General features: G+C 37.8%; 1 protein-coding gene across 1 annotated transcript in view; it reads right to left on the bottom strand.

The window, feature by feature from the left end:
• Nucleotides 1-15,137, bottom strand: part of LOC134611665 (rho GTPase-activating protein 39-like) — a 92,326-nt gene extending 77,189 nt beyond the window's left edge. The window contains exon 1 of the mRNA XM_063455778.1: nt 14,989-15,137. Within this exon, the coding sequence (XP_063311848.1) occupies nt 14,989-14,999 (11 nt within the window). The 5' untranslated portion in view covers nt 15,000-15,137. The remainder of the gene's footprint in view (nt 1-14,988) is intronic.
• Between the last annotated feature and the right edge of the window lie 1,174 nt (nt 15,138-16,311).

Below are 16,311 nucleotides of genomic sequence, written 5' to 3'. Positions count from 1 at the left end.
ATGGCATAAGCCTTAGGTCCAGTTTCTTGCTACCTTGCATTAGTGGACAGTGTCCACGGCTATTACTTTCCGATTCCCAAGCATCTGTCCAGTGATGCCACGGAGTACATTATAGAAGTCTTAATCCAAGGGTTCAACTTGTTGAGGCTTGTCAGTTCATTTCACCTGTGCCATATTTGCTCAGGTGGTTAATCCTGACAAGATAAAAGTCCTGCTTAGCCATCTCTGGTGAAATCCATCTCCGCACTGTTTTTTCCACTCATTCCAGCGTTATCCTAGTGTGTTCATCAGGTCCAGCTCATTATAAATATCCACATTTAAAAAAGTCACAAATTGGTAAATTCAAGTATCACCGCATACATGTAGATTATGTAAATGATTACTCTACATCCTGGAGGTTTATCCACTCAATCCATGTTTGGAGGAAACACTAGAAGTACATGGTTAAATAAGCAGACCCTTAAAAGTTTCTAATTTCATTCCACTAAAACTAAAGGCATTTCTATGCTTTTAAGCTATGACATGTGTTTAGATTATGTGACCTACTTCACTTGAGAAGAGGAACCAGAATGCATCGCCTTCTACTACAAAAGTATGAGAAGCATTTGTAACGTAACTTGATAAAAGAACATTCTAACCTATATACTTCCCAAGCATGCACACATAATTAGCCAATCTAATTCAAATAATTGCCCTGTGATCTTTAGTTTGGAGGTGAACTCAAAAGTATTTTCACACACAATGACCTAGTTAGACTAGTCAGCTCTGCTTGAGTTTTTCCCCCTAATGTTGCGTAAACTGAAAATTACCATATTAACTAACTCGAAAAAAAAGTCTGATTAGCTAAACCAATCAACAGATGGTTAATCATTGCAGAACTTGAGTTTATCAGTTTATAGTTTTGACAATTACTCAGTGGTACTAATGACAGGAAGGATATGCAGAGAGATGTTGTTATCCTATCTGTCTTACAATTCTCTAAATGAAGCATATTAACAGTCTGACCTCACGGAGTGATAAATGTGCTATTGTTTAGCAAAGCACACTTCCCATCGTCAAAGGAATCAATGGATCAAAATACAAGGAACAATAAAAGATTAACTGACATCACCTCAATCTAGGAGTATCCCCTCCTGTTTTATCCTAATCAACTGTTTAATGTATTTATTGAGTAACAGCCAGAATGGACAGCCTTGAGAAAAAAATTAAATGGATATTCTAAGCAGGAAAACAGCTTTAGGAGTTTTGGTTTAAAGGTCGTGTCCTTGCAGTCTCACTGCTCAATACATTTAGGAGCTAAAGGAACTCTACAGGGTTAGCAATACAAATGTATATTCATAACTCTATAATCTTTACCTGCCTATGTTGGTGTGTGTCCCCAGCAGGAATTAACATGGTAAGACTTACTTACCTTACATCCCACGGTGCGCTGGTCTCCATGCAAGATTGAAGATCTGAACAAATTCAATGTTCCGTAGTGTGCATGCATGGAAAAAATGCAGGCTAGGTCGCATGCATGGCAAAATGCAGTGCTGCACCAATCAAATGCTCTCTAAGGGATGTATTTTGGGATATAATGGGCAGGCGGCCCTAGAAGCATTTAAACCCTGCAGTGTAATTATAGCCATTTCTGCAGAACAACGTTTTCAGCTACTGGGTAGGGGGAAAGGGGACGGAAGGGGGCTATTGCACACAGACCACTTCATTGAGAGTATGTGGTCTGGGTGCGTATAGAGTCCCTTTGAGTCACTTTGTTAATGAAGCCCTAGCCACAACTCTCCTAGCGGAGACTCACATAGCCTCCCTGCACACTTCCAGAAATAAAAGAGTCTAAGGTTTGCTTGTTTTTGCTTCCATTAACACAGTGTGTTTAATTTAAGGATATTTCTATCACCTATTCTGTTAATTGTCTGCTAGAGCCTACAACAACCTCCTGAGATTAAAGTTCAATTAATAGAGCAGGAGATAATAACTTCATTAGTAAACACGCTGTGCTATCAGATCTGACTGAGAATTAAACCATTTTCCATGGAGGCTGTAGGAGTCACAGCCAGGGGAGGTGTGACTAGGTATATGTAAACAGAAACAAAAGTGATTTAAATTCTAAATGGCAGAGAATTGAGAAGTGAGCCTGCAAGCGTTTGATCTTTACACCAAAACTGCTTCATTAAGCTAAAGTTGTTTTGGTGCTTAGAATGTACTATTAGATATGATGTCACTCAAAATCCATCTTTTTTAAAGAATGTTTTTCCAATACAGTAAAGAGCACGAATCAAAACTGGCACATATCAATACCAATCTCAACGATTCAGTACCACTTTTACCAATATCAGTCTTCACACTTAAAACAAACAAGCCTTTGCCCGAAGTGTAAAAAAAAAAAGAGAGAAAGATTACAGTTTATTTTTTGTAGATCATACAGATCTTTGAGATGGGGTGAATTGCATTTTAATCTCCTTTACGCATTGGACACATTTTGCGGAAATATGAAATTGCTGAGTATACAACATTAGAGGCCCGGTTATTGTATAAGTTTGCCAATGTATAAGGTCCGCAGATGTGTCTGGGCCATGTACAATCATTCGTAATGCGTTAATGGACACAGGTGTTTGACTGTTTCCTGAAATACGCCATCCATCCTTATCGCAATGAGTCATGGGAAGACAAGCGGAAGGTATGAAATGCCATTAGCGTATGATAGGGTCAACAGACCATAACAATAGGTCCACTTGTATGTAACCAAAATAAAAACAGATTCACAGCTTTAAAGATATTTTGAGCCAATTGGCAGGTTACAGTGTAGTGTCAGTGACAGCTGTGAATCTAGTTTAGGGTATGAATGGGAAAACCAATCACGGACAAAACAAAGCACTAAAAAAAATCCATAATTGTCCAACTCCTCTACAGTGAAGAATAAAAAGAAAGAATGTACACAAGGCTGATCGGAGATTGAAAATATGCACAAATCATAATATGAAAAGACAGAAAATGTCCATAAGGGAGTATAAATTTGCAGACATTGTCTTTGCGAGCGGGTGTGTTTATTTGTGGTTTATACTGAACAGACTACCCGTGTATATTGTTTTTATTAAACAAACAAGGTATTTTTAACTCTGCTAACAACTGCACAGCACAGAAACCGAGACTAATCACTTTCAGTTCTCTATACTGCTGAAAAACCAAAAGAAAATGCCCAGACGAGAATAGCAGGAAAAGGAAGGATACCCTTTCGAAACAAAAATGGGGTTTACTTAGAATCTATAAACATATAACTCCTGCAATCATTAATTTTACTATACAGATAATGTGACACGGAAAACATCTCTAGACTATGTATCGTAAGTATTTAATTGGAGCTATACAATGAATGTCCTGTAGAAATAAAATCACTGGTTATATTCAATTATTCCTTTTACTAGTCAATTCAACTTACATCGCTCATCCACATGAATGGCATCCGAACTTGGAATAATCGGATATTGCTAATGAAAAATATGAATTTCAGCTTAAGTGATATCTACAGTTAAGCTTAAACACTTTCAAAACCCCTATTAACAGTGAGAAAGTGCCAATGGACTCCTGACAACAAAGCCACTAGCACATGCTGTAGGGAATGGTTAAGCACTTGGTTGTGGACTATATCTTCCATGATGTCAGCATTATGGTTCTAAGAGCATGATGGGTGATGTAGTCCACAACATCTGGAGTGTTGAATGTTGCCTACTCCCTGCTGTAGTGGTTAAGGTGCCTAGAGTAACTCCTGGTAATTTTTTTATCTGTTTTTCCCACTGTGAATAAATGATTTAATGCAGATATAAAGCGGAATAGGAGATAAGAACAGTCTGGAGGAGAATGATAAAACAGATCATTCGAAGGCACATCTGTCTGTGGTCCTTTCCCATTGTGATGGTGTTAGCGCCGCTCCTCCCTCACAGAGACCAATTGTCCACAAATAATCTTCCACTTCCCTAAACCTCGCAGACAGTACACATTGTTATACACACAATCCGCCCCTCCCCCAGCCATCCAGCTTCAATGGCTCTGTAAAAGAATCCTCAACACGGAATGCAGAAGTAGCGAACCCACAGTACGGCATAATGTGACTAGTGACAAGATATAGCTTCTGTGTAACATGGAAGTTCTTACATAAAGAGAAGTTCAAAAATATGCATGAAAGTTACACAACTATTCTGCTTTGTTAACGCTGTATTTTTAGAAAAGAAAAGTAGACAGTTACAGAAAGAAACAGAAAAACAAAAAAAGATATAAGTTCAGGGTTCTAAGCATCCACTTGCCCACTCGCTGTTCGCGATCAGATGGTTTGTACGCTGGGAAACCCTATCTCTAGCCACTAAACCACAGAGGACCAAAGTACGCTAAAACGTACGCTATTGGAGGGGATGTCAAATGGAAAGATGTGCACTGTGGCATATCATTTTTAGTGATTTAAAGGGATACTAGGGCACCAAAACAACGTAAGCTTAGTTTTTAACATATAGATCATGGCCCTGCGGTTTCAATGCTCAATTCCTGCTATTTAGGAGTTAAAGGTACACATAGTGTTAGAAATACAACATCTATTATCCCTTACCTGAATCCAGCGGCAAGGTCTCTTGTTGCTGTATCTCACTCCGTCTCTTCCGACATCAGTGATGGGCGGAACCTAATGTGCATGCGCGGCAAGCACCCCACGCTCATTTGGCCTTCCTAAAGGTAAAGCACTGACTTGATTTTCAAGATGTTGGACATCCTCGTGCAAAGAGTGTTTGTGGGCTTCCAGCATCGTGTCACAGAATTAAACTGTGTGTAAATCGAGGAAGCACCTCTAGTGGCTATCTGAGAGACAGCCACAAGAGGCAGTCTGAACCCTGCAGTGTAAACATTGCAGTTTCTCGAAAACTGACAAAGAACCAGGGGAAGGTGACTACACCCTATAAGCACAATAACCACTACAACAGGCTCAAGTGGTTATGGTGCTTAGAACACCCCTTAACATTACTTTGATTTGCCTGTTAGAGGCAGCTGTGTGAATGTATTTATACACTCTTAGCTGTGCATTTCCTAATCACCTCCCTGAAATTAATGGGAGACGCTTGTGCATGCGCAGCTCAGCCACAATCATCTTGTATTTGAATTAACACAGCTCTTGAACCAGCCATCATTAAATCCTATGGAAATTACACATTCCTACACTGGCTATGTCATAGAGGCATAGTCAGTGCTTCATCTGTTGGTTTCAACTGAAGTCCAGATTCAGGCTGACATTTCTCATTCACCTCCAGCTTGATATGCATTATAACAGGTGGTAACAAACAGCCTTGATAGTCCCATTATGTGAGGAGTTTATTGTGCTAAGCAAAGGGCCAATTCCATAACTTTGTGATAGCATGAAAAACGATGTTATCTGAACACCTTCATGACAGGACTATCATGATGTGATGGGATTTGCTCCATTGTCAGCTGACTGTTGGATTAGAGATACAGAGATAACAAAACAAGAGGTATTTTATGTTGACATGTACAATGCAGTAAAGTCATAATATACTCAATAAGTAAGCCAGTAGAATTACACCAACAATCTCTTGTGGGAATCCCCATGTAAACAATCAACACAACTTCCCAGCAAATTCAGAGCACCCCAGAATTTCAAAATGGAAATCCCATCTAAGTACCTTAAAAATTGCAAGTCACTTCTGCAAACACAAGCAACCGCACAAATTCAGGTGGGAATTCCCATCCAAAAATACCCAATGAATATAGTAACACACACACACACACCGGAAAAAGTCACTAATAACACATGGTTTGACTCCTAGTGAGTGACACAAAAATCTCTGCAATTTTAAATAACTTTACGAAATAGTTAAAACCCTAGCTTAGTTATTTATATTAATTGCCTGGGTTATACTTTAGAGTCCAAGTTTTTAAACTAATTACTGAAACTTTAGGTAAAAATAAAAATTAAAACTACCGAAGGCCAAACAAAGAACAAACCAAAGACAAAAACAGGGAATAGGAATTGGTACAGAACTCATATCATACAAAGTGATGGGCACCATATTTCATGTCCGATTAGGGTAGAGGTCCATAACAGGAAACAGTATGTTACAGGAAGGGTTGTAAATGTGTGGAGTACTCTTCAAGCAAAGGAAATGGACCTGGGACAGAGATACCAGCTGTAGTAAACAGGATTCTTTTACATTTGCAGAGATTGGTTCGAAGCCACGGAACAATCCATTTGCTTGAAAAACAAAATCATATAATTACAAAAGACGTACAAGGTACCCAGTTTCTACGAGTCTTGTGAATAAGTTTTAAAAAGGAGTGGAAGGCTTTGTCATCATCCCCACCACATCACTTTTTGTTGCAAAGAAGTAATAATCCCGCTTTGTTAACCATCAATCTATTTCCTGGGCTACTTCACAAGCTAATGGCTTTTTCCCAATTCCCTTTGAACAGTTGATAATTAGGTGAAAACACACACAGCTGTTTTTTTTTTCTTTTTCTTCTACCTAAAATTTGTATTTGTAGTGTGATTATCTAATGTAAAAAATCAGCACATATTTTAGGCAAGAGGTGTATCGTACAGACAAGACTCAACAGGCCAGCTGCAACTGATGTGTCTGACTCACACAGGTAAAAAGAATCAACTTATTAAACAGACAGTACACCCCCCTCCGCTTAATGTTCCACTGTGAGTTACAATCAAAAGACCTGTTTTATTCTTCAATTTCAATCACTGAAACCAAAACACTTATTACTCTGCTGTGTGAGCAGCTTAATAATTAGTGTATCACTTATACGAGATTTGATGTATAAAACAGCTGAGTAAAGACGGCTTTGGGACAATGTATTCATTGTTCAAGCTGTAACCTGTGCTCCGTGCCTGTAACCTAGATCATATTCACCTCGCAAGCCGCGCACTGCGAGAGAACTGCATGGAAACGTTCTTTAGAACGGCTAGCATGCTATATAAGAAAGTTTTCTTACTAGCTTAAAGGGACACAAAATTGAAAGGATACTATAGGCACGAAAACAACAAACTCAATCAAGGGGTCTCTGTGCCACATCTCTGTCATTTTAAATGAACACTATAGGGTCAGGAACACAAACATGCATTCGTGACCTTATGGTGTTAAAACCACCATCTAGCCCCCTTGGTCATCTCTTGCCTCCCTAAATATAGTAAAATCTAACTTATATTCAAGTCTGCAGCTGCTGGCTCTGCGCCTGTCTGCCTCTGACCTGCCTACTTTAACCCCTTAAGGACACATGACGTGTGTGACACGTCATGATTCCCTTTTATTCCAGAAGTTTGGTCCTTAAGGGGTTAATCATCAGAAGTTTTGTTCTGAGCCAATCACAATGCTTCCTCATAGGATTGACAGAGACTGTAAAGGAAGCAGATCAGGGGCAAAGCCAGCACAAGTCAAACACAACCCTGACCAATCAGCATCTCCTCATAGAGATGCACTAAATCAATGAAGCTCTATGAGGAACATTCACTGTTTCAATGCAGAGGGTGGAGACACTGAATGGCAGTACTGCACAAATAAAACAAATAAATAAGAAACAATACAATAAGTCCAAGACTTATTGTATTGTTTCTTATTTTATTTGTTTTATATTCATTTATTGTTCCTGTACTCTGCTGCTCCAATTGGATTTGTGCTTGTGATCTCTACACTGCCTTCCAGTTCCACTGAGAGTGGAGACATGCTTACCACTACTTTATGTCTGTAAGTGTAACCAATAAATTCCTTTTATATATACTTCACCATGTATGGCTCTTTTTATCCATTTCTTTGAAGACACTTCTATGTTTGGATCTACTATCAAGTCCAATATTGCATATACCCCAGGGGGGTGAGAGGCCTGATTTACACTTTCGTTTGTGAGTTCATTACTTGCTTCACATTTCACTATTATATCTTAATTGTGTTACGCTATGATATATATTCTTTATCATTCCAGATTTTACTATATTCTCACATAGAATATTCCAACTTTGGATATATTTTCCAGGTTGTATTTCAATTATATGCTTATTTGAATGTGGTTTCCACTTTGTTGCTGCTTGTTTACAGTAAAAAGCCTGAATGGAATGATTATACTCACCAGAACAAATGCAACAAGGTGTTGTTGTTCTGGTGACTATAGTGTCCCTTTAACCCTACAAAACATTGCAGTTTCTCAGTATGCGTATCTGTGTCAGTATGTGTGTGTCATTGTATATGTGTGTACATCAGTGTGTGTGTGTGTGTGTGTGTATCAGTATGTGCGTCATTGTATATGTGTGGATATCTGTGTGTCAGTGCGTATGTGAATCTCTGTGTGTGTGTGTCAGTGTGTATGTGAATTTGTGTGTGTGTGTGTCAGTGTGTATGTGAATCTCTGTGTGTGTATCAGTGTGTATGTGAATCTATGTGTGTGTGTGTCAGTGTGTATATGAATCTCTGTGTGTGTGTCAGTGTGTATGTGAATCTGTGTGTGTGTGTGTCAATGTGTATGTGAATCTCTGTGTGTAGGTATATCTGTACCCCCAACGGGTGTATTACACCCCTTTCGGTGCCGCGTCTGGTGATAGTCAAATTGGTCCCAGTTTAAACTCTAAAAAATATGGTAACTCTACCTTTATTTTTTTCAAATAATGTTTAGGTTTAATGTTTTACATAGCAGTCTAAAAAAAGTGTACCAAAGTGTAAAGCACCAATACAGTAGTTACCTTCAATAGAGAGAGGCTGAAGAGGTCTCTCACTGCTCTGTAGAAGAGACTTAGATAAGATCTCCTATGTTGAATTTGTGTGAATTTGTGTGAAATTGAGCATTTCTTACTGCAGGAGCAATGAGTGATTGTCACTAACCAGATCGGCTGTCTGCGCTCCAGAATTTAGCCGTTCTATGTTTTCATAAGATGCATTCCGAATGCATTAAGATTTTTTTCTTAAAAGAAACTTTATTTATTTATACATTTAGTTGTCTTCCCTGGCAACCATTCAGTTGGTCTACTCCTCCCTGGCAACCGACTATTCAATTGTTATGTACCAAAAATACATACTTAAATTCCAAGTAACCCTAACAGATTATTAACTGGTGTGCATTTGACATTCACAGGTCTACTCACAAAACTGAACTGATGTGAACTGTCCAAAGACTTGCACAGTTTAGGTAAAAAAAAAACCAAAAAAACGACACCAAGCTGGGAACAGCTAACTTGAAGAAATTTTAAAATTTGTCTATTTTGACCCAAGAATTAAATGACTTTGAATAGGAAATTAGCATTAAAATAGATCAATTATCCCTCCCCCTCTCCTACCTGACACCTATTTCAATTGTCCTTACACAGGTGTTAGTTCACATTTGTGCAATGGGGAGGGTGTTTATTAATTAAGTACTATGCAAAGCAAACGAATATACTCCACATAAAGGTTATCATACACACCTTTATTTCCTTGACACTTATCACTGTCTATGGGGAGTTCATTAAAAAGACTTCCCTTGCAGGATTTAAAATTATCATACTCCTGAAAAGAAATAAATTAAGGTGAGATTCCCAAAAAGACTTAAGTAACTGATCTCCCCTACCTACGCAATTCAGAGCCTCACCTACACCCCAGGCACAAACATAAAAACTACATACAATATTGCTTTGGTGACAACAAAAAAAGGGTCCTCTTATCAGTTGCCAACTGATTTCAGTTCTTCGTCAACAGGTCAGTAGGGTCTATCTGAATACATACGCTCCGACACCTTGAACGGAGCACTTGAGTGTTGAGTTCGGATGTGGCATGGGATAGGCTATTCTGAGAAATTTTAGGTAACTTACTAATAAAAATCTGTGCAATTAAAATGTAATTTAAAACAAGAACGATGTATCTTATTTACACATACTTATCTCTAAACACATTTATTGAAGTTTAAAGGGACACTATAGTCACCAGAACAACTACAGCTTAATGTAGTTGTTCTGGTGAGTACAATCGCTCCCTTCAGGCATTTTCATGTAAACACTGTCTTTTCAGAGAAAATGCAGTATTTACATTGCCCCTAGGGACACCTCCAAGTGGCCACTGGTGGTGCTTCCTGGCTCAGTGCTGTACAGTAGGCAGCTCTACCGTTCAGCGTCCCCACGCAGCTGACATTTCCTCATAGAGATGTATTGATTTAATGCATCTCTATGAGGAGGTGCTGATTGGCCAAAATGACGTTTGGCCCCGCCACCTTGCCGATTTTAGTCAATCCAATGCTTTCCCCATGGGAAAGCATTGGATTGGCTAAAAATTGGTAAATCCGATGTCACCAAGGGGACGGGGCAAGCGCCAGCGGACCCGCCCGGTGCTGGAAATAAGGTGAGTTTTATTTACTTTTAAGGGGGCAGGTCACCTAAATGGTGTGTTTAACACTATAGGGTCAGGAATACATGTTTGTGTTCCTGACCCTATAGTGTTCCTTTAAAGACATTATTGCAAGTATTAACTGCTGTTGAGCAGTGTTACACATTCAGGCACACCAACAATATGGAGCTCCTAGAAAACAGGGACATTAGGAGAGAAAAGAGGGACAAAGGAATTTAGGCCCTAAATAGACACACTTGGGAGGTATGTAAATAACACTGTTTACATGTTTACAACAGGCGTTTTTAAACTTTCTATTCAACATGTATCCAAAACACTCATATGGCATCAGTCCTAAGGGGGGCACAGTTTTGTGTCCAAAACCATGGATTAGAAAACAATGGCCTACAGAGTAGTATATAATAATTTTATTAAAGTAACCCACGCATATAAGATCATACGCAATGTCAACCTAATTATGATTCTTGTCTGTACAGGAGTATTTACTGTGTATTAAAAAATAATAATACAATCGATAACTGACACTGTACTGCCCCCCCACTCTCATAATATTGTAAAGCGCTATGGAATCTGTTGGCGCTTTAGAAATGGCAGCAATGATAATATTAATAAAAATAATAATAATACTGGAATATTGGCAGCATATTAAATCCTATTGGCTACTAGAAATTCAGCCCAAAGCCACAAGGAACAGAAGCAGACAATATTTCGAGAACAAAAGTAAATGTTCTACTTGGAAGAACGATGATTCTGGTTTAAATCAAACTATGGTTAACCAGTTATGGTATTGTTTTAAAAAAATGTTTCCAAAGTGAAGATCTGTGTGTGCCAAGTTCATTTGCAGCAATGTTGTTACTGGGATAATTATTGGCCCTATGTTAAGCTGTTAATGAACTGCTGGTAAAAATAACTAGATGGCATTTGTAATGACAAATTAATTCATATACAGTATGTGGAATCGCAATAACAAAATCATGTGCATGCTAAATGGTATTTAGGTTATAAAAGTTTTATAATGTTGTAACCCAACATTTTTATGAATTAGGACATCCATGGTTTAATATCACTTAAGTCACAAACTTACTTGAAGGGACTCTATAGCCACCAGAACCACTACAGTTTAATGTAGTGGTTTTGGTGTCTATAGCCTGTCCCTGCAGGCTTTTCTGAGTGGAGGCAGTGGCTAGTAACACCTCTAGTGGCAGTCACTCAGACGTCTAATATTTTAGTGCCGCACTGTGTACAAACAAAATGTTTGGTTAATTACTTATCAAGTGCTGATTGGCTACCTGCTGTCCAATCAGAACAATCAGGTGTCTAAACAGAGGAAACATTTGTCCAGTATGCGAAATAAGCACTTTTATTAAACATATGCGTTACAGACAGGTCTAGACAAGCCACAGGTTAAAAAAAAATCTGACGAGTAGCATATTAAATATTTTACAGGCGTGTCTAAGTAAATGTATTAATTTAATGTCTAACAACAACTAGATTTAAGTAATATTGATTTTGAATAATGTGCCGTCAATAATGAAAGAGTTTTTGGGATTAACTTTTTCCGAATCCTCTTTATGCCAATAATAAAAATAAATTGAGAAATTTGACAAATTGGCTATTTTGACCTAAAAATGCATTTCCCCCTGTCTCTAATGCTGGTTGAGTAAATAATGCCTGATGTGTATTTTCTCAACGGAAGTTGAGTGTCCAGTGTAGACAGCGGACAATCCTTACTGGCATCATTAAGACCGATATGTAGATAGAATAACACTGAGTTGTAATTATTAACTCTGTCTGTTTATTATATACTCTGACTGATATTACGATTTCAGTTTACCTATAAAGCACCCACATATCCTGGTCAAACAAAACATGCAATTACCTTGCGGCAAAATAGGAACAGTAGGTAATGAGGGTCCTGGTTTAAACAATTTTACAGTGTAAAGACAGCAAATAAAGCATCGCTTTTAAACAGGATGCACATGGACTAAACATATTTTAAATGTTAAATCAATGGAATCCACAAAATAGGACAAAAGACGTGCAAATGGGGAAAAAAAATCTCTTTATCCAATAACGCTGATTTCCTTGCATAAGAAAAGCAAGAAGCATGTTACTGCAAATACTTAATGTCATATTATTATATTATTCATTAGATGCTCAAATTGGCCTGTGTACATGAATTATTAAACGCTTTGTACGTAACTCCTGATCACAAGAGCTCACAATCTATAAAATAGTTTTCTCACAATACCTGCCTACAAAGTAATTAGTGAAGGAAGGAAGAAAAAAAAGAGAGAAAAAAAAGAGGGTGGAATTCAGCACTATTTAAACTGTGATATAATTAAATTCAGGAGTAAAAGAGATTAGCCATGCCTGTTTAATAACAAACTGTCTTGACATCCTAGGGACGTTTTACACTCCTTTCATTTATTGAGTTTTGCAGCTGCTGCATTCACAGATGAAATTAAAATCCCACATGTAGAATTTGACCCAAGCGGTTGCTATCTTTCACCACCTACAGCCAACCACATGGCTACAATATACATAACAAGGAGTTATGGTATTGTGTTACCTCTCTAACTGTCTTAATATAATTATTAAATAATGAGAAATACACATCCTGACATACACCCAACTCTACCGGATTAAAACACCTCTCAATACACTGACTGCCATTATAGCCTCAACTGCTAGAACTAAGATACATGTTCAAAGAGTATAAAAGCAGGCTGCCCAAGGCGGCCATCTTGTTTTGAAAACTTCATATGAGGAAAAACTTTATTTAATCTGGTTTATGTCTAAATTGTTAATGTAAACTTGTTTAAGATGGGACCTTAATGGTCTTTGCTCCCATTCAGATATTTTTTTCAATTTATGTTTTTCTCATCAATTGCATGCCACCATGAAGCATTTATGGCATAACAACAGGGCCCGCGCTTCTACAGTTGTAGTCTACAATAAAGTACATATTTTATTTTTGTTTGTTTTTTTTGTAAATAAATATACTAAGAAGGGTGTCCACAGAATATAGTAAATTATAAGCGTAATGCTACTGGGGACGGCTTATATACAACTTTTACCTAGTACCATGACATAACATATAATAAATAAAAAGTTATTTTAGTTTAATCAGATCGTAAATATTTAACAGTAAGATGTGGTCAAACTAAAAATGGTGTGTTTCAGGACAAGGTAAAAGTATGCCAAAAATTGCATGTTATGAAAAAAAATTGATACCTTTATTTTTTTTATTGAATGTAGTAAAATTTCATTAGATATCAATTATTTTTACGCATTTTTGTAAATTTTTTTGCATTTAGAAAAAAAAAAAAAAGCAGTGTCCTATATATTAACATAACCTGAATTAACAACAAACAAAAATGAATTGGGCAGCACAACACCTAGTAAACAAGCCAAAATACACAATCAACTTACTACATGTGTCAATACAGAAAAACTGCAATTTATCAGACACCAATAAAATCACACTCTAGCCATGAAAGGATGGATTGGACATTAGCCCAATTAATGCATTTAGCCAATAACAAACACCCCAAATTCTAGTAGCTGCTTCCTGTAAACAGACATTATATATATATTATTATTATTATTATTTATATAGCGCCAACAAATTCCGTAGCACTGTACAATGGGTGGACTAACAGACACAAATAATTCACTTTCTACGACAACCTACAATATGCACTTTAACATTAAACATGATAACGTCTCGAATATAATAATAACGTTTTTAATAAACACCACACATAATATAGTCTTTAAACAAGCTTTTCACACACCCTAATAACTGCTGCTTATTAAACAAAAGAAAAGTTCACATAATCTAATTTCCTGAACGTGACAAGATAACACAATTAACACACTTTGGTAGATCTTAGAAGACACAAGGACAGCAAACAACATCTAACACACAACCAATGACTACTTTCTGAGTATATGTTACACACAAGGTATACGGATCATTTCTCCATTCAAAACTTCATCAGACAAGCTTTATAAACGATATACTCCATATTACATACCCTAAAATATACAACAGCCTTTAGAATCTATGAATAACAACTTTAATTAATAAACAATTACCTAAATAAACACACCATTAAACAGACACACTGCAGCATGTAGAAGTCTTAAAATATATTTTACAAAAATTAAAATTAGCTAAATCTGCACTATCTTAACCCCTTAAGGACCAAACTTCTGGAATAAAAGGGAATCATGACATGTCACACATGTCGTGTGTCCTTAAGGGGTTAAACTTTTCATTGAATAAAACACAACTAATGTGGTGACATTTACGGTCAGTAACTCTGTGGTTTATAAGTGTCCACTGTGGGTGCAGCAAACACACTTAGAAAGTTTAATACTCAAAGACTTTTATTAATGCGGTTTGCAAATTAAATCCTTTTGGGACATTGGTTAGTCCACATAACCCCCTTGCTGAAAATAAAATCCCAATTATGGGATGATGGTAGCACATCCTACTGTGCTTTGTCACACATAGCAAGACCATATTCACATTGTGTGTGTGTGTGTGTGTGTCCCACCAGCTCCCAAATAGAACTTAGTGAAACTTGTATTGCAACAAACTACCTAGTTAGCCCCTTTTTACCTGTCAGCCATGGTTTGATGTCCCTCCTCACATGGTCCGGTGTAAAACCAGGGGAAAGCCGAAATCCTGATTTGGGGAGCTGTTAACTGCCCAGATCCCTGTTGTGATCTGCTGAGATCCAAAGTGAGTATTAGCAAGAGTAACCAACCTTCCCCCCTCCCCTATTTGCTGTGAGTGAGTCAGACTCCACTTCCCAGGCAGGATGTGTAATCTGATTCTACTCCTAGTGTATCCTCCCCCAGCCCTGGGTTTGCAGAGAGCTGGGACAACATGCACTACATTCCCTGCACAAAACAGGCACGAAGAGGTTGGGGTTTAACCCAATGGCTGCCAGGGAGAATGTTTTTGCTGACAGAAAATAAATTAGGGGAACTTCCCTTAAAGGAAGGACCTGTGATTTATAATTATTATTTATTACTTTCATTTATAAAGCGTAAACATATTCCCCAGCGCTGTACAATTAGGGTAGGACATGTATCCTACAAAGACTATTAAAGGATCCCTCCAAAAAAAATCAAATAACAGTTGAGTAGATATACCACAAACAAAAAGATGAATGCACTTAATTATGTATTATTTCATTATTTTCATTTAATCTAAAACAGCTTTCAAACTCTGCACATTTCTTGTCTGCAGCCTTTACAAGCCCTCCTCTTCTAATCCCACCCAGACTTTCTGTGGCTGTCCAATCGCAGACTTCCCAATGCAGCTCAATGAGAAGTCTTTGCAAGGCTGGTGCTCTGGGCAGTTGGTGCCTCGCAGTTTAGCTTCACTGAGCTAACCAAACCAGGAAGTAACAGGACAGTTTTTCTGGTTGACAGCCAAGAAAGATGTGTCATGGTGACATTTTCAAAAATATATAAATACCAATTTCTATTGAAATCTTCACCTTTTGTTTAAAAAAAAAAAAAAAAAAAGGACACACTCTACACACAAAGTGTTTCTGTAAGTTCTTTAGGTATCATTAGTGCCCTTTAAGATATACAAGCTTACAATTTGTTTTTTTTTATTTTGAAGGGTTACTCCAAAAGCAATGACCATTTTAATGATTTGAAGTGGTCATGGTGGTAGGAGTCTGGATGTGCATTGTTTCTGCTTAAAAACACTGCACATTCAGATATATTTGAACTGCAGCACCTCCCCTCTCCCCCCCCCCCCCCCCCCAAAAAAAAACACACAACATATATGCTTCTGCAATGGCAGTGTCTCTATATGTGTGTGCTTGGGATGAACTGTTTGTCTGTGTGTGTAACCGCGGCAACGATCTGTGCTCGCGCAAGAAGGACCCAGAGGAGCTGCAGGCTGAGCTCCCGGGTCCTCTCT

The sequence above is a fragment of the Pelobates fuscus genome, chromosome 5 (assembly GCF_036172605.1).
Source record: "Pelobates fuscus isolate aPelFus1 chromosome 5, aPelFus1.pri, whole genome shotgun sequence".
Taxonomy (NCBI): Eukaryota; Metazoa; Chordata; class Amphibia; order Anura; family Pelobatidae; genus Pelobates; species Pelobates fuscus.
This window is presented reverse-complemented; position numbering and strand designations above follow the sequence as displayed.